This window comes from Lynx canadensis, chromosome B4 (genome assembly GCF_007474595.2).
Source record: "Lynx canadensis isolate LIC74 chromosome B4, mLynCan4.pri.v2, whole genome shotgun sequence".
Taxonomy (NCBI): domain Eukaryota; kingdom Metazoa; phylum Chordata; class Mammalia; order Carnivora; family Felidae; genus Lynx; species Lynx canadensis.
Genome location: NC_044309.1, coordinates 47,141,438 through 47,147,437, shown reverse-complemented (window position 1 = coordinate 47,147,437; position 6,000 = coordinate 47,141,438). Strand labels below are relative to the sequence as shown.

Sequence of the window (6,000 nt, the reverse complement as noted above, 5' to 3'; positions counted from 1 at the left end):
CCCACTCCTTCCTGCCCATTCTTGTTGCCTTACCTTCTCTGCTTCCCCGAATTCTCTGGTCCTGCGAAGCTCCTCTTTGACTGTATGGTTAAGCCAGAGGAGGAAGCTCTGATAAGCACCATTTCACCCTTAGCAGAAAGAATTGCCCTCCAATGACAAAGCCTCTACTGTTTCATTCTGGATTGCCTGTGGGAAATGTGAAAAGTTCAAGCCACATGAAGCAATCATAGCTCTGGCAGAGCCAAGGGGCTGGCAGCTTTCATTGCCGAATCAGGGTCTTTGGATACCAGCTGGATATTTCCCAACCTGTATTTTTTTTTCAATAGTGGGCACCCAAAAAACACGCAGCAATTTCTCAGCTATACGCAACTATGTTCGTGAGCTAAGAAATCACCATGTAATTTTGTTTAAAAGCCTGGTCTCTTGTGACTGTACTTTGAAGCTCTCGTTTGGGGATGAGAAAGAACTGCCCCTTTTAGAAAGACACAATCTTGTTAGCCTGGATTGTTCTAAAATGGAGATGAGCCATCAGATAAAAGATAGGGGGCACTGACCAAGAAAAGAGATGCCATTACCCAGGAGGAAGTCAGGGGAAGGTGGATTGAGGGAGAAGGACAAGGCCGAGAGGGTCTTCATTTTGTGGTCTTAGATTTTTTTTTTAGCTGTAAGGCAGAGACAAAATGCAGGGCTTGACATCTCAGAGCACCAGGTGAAATAAAATGGGAGAAATTTAAAATGGCTTCTCCCTCAAAAGGAGGGAGAAAACAGAAGATTCTCAGAATTGACAGAAGGTTATGTGTATAATGCACTGGTCAGACCGAGACCCATGGTATTAAACAAGTAAGAGAAAGAACAGTCTTCTGTGTGCTGCTCTGAAATAAACCTTAATCATACATGAGCTTGAGTACAAGTCCTTCCTTCTAACTTGTAGCTCAGATACACTACGTGTGCCTTACTCTAACTTGCAGATCTCACGGTCACAGTGCAAGATGGAATACTAAATGTGCTATTAATTCATCCATTATATTTTTCTAGAAAATACACTGATTAAATCTTCTGCTACCATGTGCTTTTCTCTGGCCATCCATACCTGAGTACCACCCACCTGTTAGGCCAGTGCGTTTCTACCGCCTCCACCAATAGGTTTAAGGATAGATTGATGGCATTTCCATTTATTCACTCTGATTGAGTGATGTACATCCACCGTTGTGATAAGTTCAGAAGGCTCACAAAATGAAAAGTGTGTGTGTTCCTAGAACTCAATTTGACAGTGACACCTGACCTGAGCTGATGTGAGGCCATTTAGAGTCTCTGTCCCATCTAATACAACTCTGTATGTGTTTTGCAATAGAAATACTAACGTGTCTGATGATAGGAAGCTGCCCTATGCTCCAAGGATTTCAGACAATGAGAATATATACACCTATGTTGATTTTCCAGAGAATCTGGGAGGTAGTTTTAGGAAGAGAGGTATCACAAATGTTTGCAATGCAAACATCCTATTTTAAAAGGCATCATGTGAAAAAGTAAACAATGAACACAAACCTCTGTACCCAGTTGATTCCAACTCTCCCTTACCATCGTTGGTTTTTTTCTTTTTTTTTTACATTTTACTATTCTAGGATGAATCCTCCATGTTCTTCCAGTTTGGCCCATCAATTGAGCAGCAAGCTTCCGTAATGCTCAACATCATGGAAGAGTATGACTGGTACATCTTTTCTATCGTCACCACCTACTTCCCTGGCTACCAGGACTTTGTAAACAAGATTCGCAGCACCATCGAGAACAGCTTCGTGGGCTGGGAGTTAGAGGAAGTCCTCCTGCTGGACATGTCCCTGGATGATGGAGATTCTAAGATCCAGAACCAGCTCAAGAAACTTCAAAGCCCCATCATTCTTCTTTATTGTACGAAGGAAGAAGCCACTTATATCTTTGAAGTAGCTAACTCAGTAGGGCTGACTGGCTACGGCTACACGTGGATTGTGCCTAGTCTGGTGGCAGGGGATACAGACACAGTGCCCTCGGAGTTCCCCACTGGGCTCATCTCTGTGTCCTATGATGAATGGGACTATGGCCTCCCTGCCAGAGTGAGGGATGGAATTGCCATAATCACCACCGCTGCTTCCGATATGCTCTCTGAACACAGCTTCATCCCTGAGCCCAAGAGCAGTTGTTACAACACCCATGAGAAGAGAATCTACCAGTCCAACATGCTGAATAGGTGAGTGTGGAACACTGATGGTAGAGGTCCGAGGAGGGCTTTTAGGACTGGGGTTGGAGGAGGTTCTGAAACTATGGGAAGGGCAGTTCAAGATGTCAGAGGTTGAAGGCTGGCCACTGGGATGGCCGTGGCTTGTGATGGTGGGAGTGTTTCAGATCCAAAGCTCGCTGTGCTGGGTTCCTGTTCTAAGAAATACAAAATGGTTCCCACTTATTGTTCACTTACTGTGTGCTAGGTGTTCCTCTAAGTGTTTATGGGTGTTTGACCTCCTTAACCTCAAAGCAATACTCTATTAGGCAGGTGTTAAGAGCCGTTTCCATTTTATGATACAAGAGAATAAGGTTCGTAGGAGTATACTGTCCATGGTCACTCTGCAAGTAAGGGGTTCAGTTTGGAGCTGTACACGGACCTCTGTGGGCCCTGCGTACTTGATCACTATAAAAGACACCATGCACGTAGGCATGAGGACCTACCAGTCCCCTTACCTTAGAAATGATGCTGTACCGGGAAGGAATGGAGAACAGGTGACGTGGGTCTGTAGGCACATGAAGAGGGTTCTTTCCTTGGATTTTGTCTCCTGCGCTTCTCCTCTCTGCCCTTAAGCATGAAGGTGGTGCTGTAGAGGCAGCTTCCATAGTTGCTCTTAGTCCGGTTTCTTCAGTAGGAAGAAGATCTAGGGGGAGTTCGGCTCCCCTGACCTCACCTCCTAATCCAGCCACACCTCCAGCACATCCTCCTGCGGGTATTGTGTGACCATGAAGGGCAGAAGATTCTATACTAGGCTTCTGTAGTTCTGTGATTTGTATAAAACTGCTGCACAAGAACATTGTCAAAACTCAAACAATGCAGAAGAGCCCAGAAGAGAAAGAAAAAATGACCTTCGCTACAACCAACCAGAGAGAATCATTGTAGAAATAATTAGTGAACATCTTTCTAGGTATTTCCCTGTGCGTGTATGCCTACATCCATATAAATCTATAATTTTACATAAATGGAAATATAACTACCCCTGCTGTTTGATGACCCGGCTTTCTTTTACTCAACAGTATGTTTTGGGCATCCGTTTTAAATTCGTTATGCATTCCATCCAACAAATAGAAACGTACGCAGAAAACACCTATTCGGATACCATTCAGCTTACATAAAATACCAAAGTATACTCTGGGAAGGTTGAAATACATTTAGGGGAGGTTGAAGGTGTACCTATTAGTTTAATTTCTGGAAGGGAGCTGGACTAAAGCCTCTGAGCTAAGCTGTTAACTCAGAGTTGAAATTAAAGCTACTTTTAATGCAATGTGTGATCCAGTCCTAATATTATCCCACCTTCATCTATGCTTTCTGCCATCCCTGGTTGTCACTGCTTATTTGGTAGACTGTCTTGATTTTCTTCCGACCTCTCTAGTCTTAGTCTTTCCGTTCCAGGTCCTTGGCAGGCTCGTCTTCAATGTTGGTGCTTCTCAGGGTTTGTCCTAGACCCTCCTTTTCTGTCCTCCATTGCCAAGTATACAACTAATGTAAGTTCTCCCAAAGGACCTCTCTGGCTGAAACCTCTCCCTTGAGCCCCCAGTCTGTATTGCCAACTGTGAGTGGATATGTTCTTTGGATGCCACGGAGCCTTAGAACATACCATATGCAAAGCTGAACTGCTTTCTCTCCTGTTACTCTTCCATCCTCTTGCAGACAAATCTGTATACCTACAAAGGGTACGTCCTAGTAGCCAGTTAGCTAACATAAAAATTCCAGAGGTGTCCTGGCTTTCACATTCCCGCCATCTCCTTGCTGACCATGCCCTTCCCCACAGATCTCCTCTGGAGTGCTCTCGCTGTCTGCATCCCTGCGCCACGTCCCAGTTCGGCTCTTCTTACCTGCATTGCTGCAGGGCCTCGTAAATATCTTCTGGCTACCAGTACTGCTTCCTTCCAATCTACACCGCACCCAGAGTGATCTAAAATGAAAATGTGATTTCATCAGTCTCCTGCATAATGCCTTTCAACGGCTTTTCATTGCTCCTGTAATAAAGTCCCATCTCCTTGATACGGTTTATAAAGTCTTCCACTGAACAGGCCTGCCTGTCTTTCCAAAATTGTCTCGTGCCATGCTGTCCCTCAAACACTTCATTCCTGCAATACAGAACCTGCTTTAGTTCTTTGAAAATGCCGTGTTCTTTCTCTTGCTTCTAGCTCTCTTCTCTGCTTGGAATATATTCCCCAGGAGCCCCTTCCCACCAGAACATAAATGCAGAAGCTTCTTCACCTGCCTCATTTTCATTCCCTAGGCTTCGGTCCTGACATTACTTTCATGGAGGCAGCTTTCCTGGACCCTGGACTAATGGGGCCCTGTTACCTGCCTTCAGTGCAACTTTTGTTTCCCCCAATACAGCCAGTTCCATTTCTTCAAACAGTTCTAGTTCTATGCTTTGTTATCCGTTGTCCCTGTAAGTTCTGTGAAAGCAGTGACCTTTCTGTCCTTAGTTCCACGTCCCCCCACTCTTAGTGTCCTGTGTAGCAGAGGGAAGAAGGACACCTGGAGTTCATGAATGACCTCCTCCAAGATGCTGAGCTGCCTAGTGCATACCTATTCCACAGGACCCTTCTTGTTCTGCTCCTCTCTGCGAGATCATGGAGATTTCCTTTAAAACCTTACTGTTTGGGGCGCCTGGGTGGCGCAGTCGGTTAAGCGTCCGACTTCAGCCAGGTCACGATCTCGCGGTCCGGGAGTTCGAGCCCCGCGTCGGGCTCTGGGCTGATGGCTCAGAGCCTGGAGCCTGTTTCCGATTCTGTGTCTCCCTCTCTCTCTGCCCCTCCCCCGTTCATGCTCTGTCTCTCTCTGTCCCAAAAATAAATAAACGTTGAAAAAAAAATTAAAAAACAAAACAAAACAAAAAAAAAAAAACCTTACTGTTTATTCATGGGACACCTGGGTATCTTAGGTGGTTAAGCGTCCGACTCTTGATTTCCGCTCAGGTCATGATCTCATGGTTCATGAGTTCAAGCCCTGCATCAGGCCTTGTGCTGATAGTGTGGAGCCTGCTTGGGATTCTCTCTCCCTTCTCTTTCTGCCCCTACTCTGTTCATGTTCTCTTTGTCTCTCGCTCTCTCTCTCACTCTCTCTCTCTCACTCTCTCACTCTCTTCTCTCTCTCTCTTTCATTCTCTCTCAATAAATTAAATAAATAAATTCCTAAAGATTAAAAAAAAAACTTACTATTTATTCAGTTCTCTACATTCATGTTTTCTCCCGCTGTCTTTAGTGTTAAGTTAAAATCTGATGCAGATCACCAAATATTTGTTCATTAAAACCAATGCTAACAATGAAAAATATTTAGGCCAAAATGTCTGCCAAACCACACAAGGAAATCAAATGGATGTTAAAGTCCATAAATTTTGGTTCAGGAATGCCTGCTTTGATCTTAAAACTCCTCTGGGTACACAGTCATCTGCGGATATTATCATTTCCCCTTTGGCTTACTTTACATTAGAATGCAAGCGGTCTCTCTGAAGTTTGGTCTCTGACCACTGCACCTTTAAGAGTCACGCTTGGTTCTAACTTTTGTTACCGTGTCTTGTGGCCGCTCAGAAAGGGAGCCCTCCTCAGTCCTCTCTTCTCCTTCCTCAGATATTCTTGTCAAGATGGCCACCAATACCCGCCTCCATCTTTGAAAGTGTAGCCCTTCTAAAAAGAACAGGGGGGGACACAGTCTAGATTATTCATAAATTCCTTGAGGACCAGAGTCCGGCAAAAAGTCCACCGTGATTTCCCACTTTCCCATACTGTACACAG

At 44.8% G+C, this 6,000-nt stretch overlaps 1 protein-coding gene across 1 annotated transcript in view; it reads left to right on the top strand.

The window, feature by feature from the left end:
- The first annotated feature begins 1,628 nt into the window (after positions 1–1,628).
- Positions 1,629–6,000, top strand: part of LOC115518414 (glutamate receptor ionotropic, NMDA 2B) — a 138,411-nt gene continuing 134,039 nt past the window's right edge. Inside the window, exon 1 of the mRNA XM_032593772.1 lies at positions 1,629–2,221. Coding sequence (XP_032449663.1) covers positions 1,635–2,221 — 587 coding nt within the window. The 5' untranslated portion in view covers positions 1,629–1,634. The remainder of the gene's footprint in view (positions 2,222–6,000) is intronic.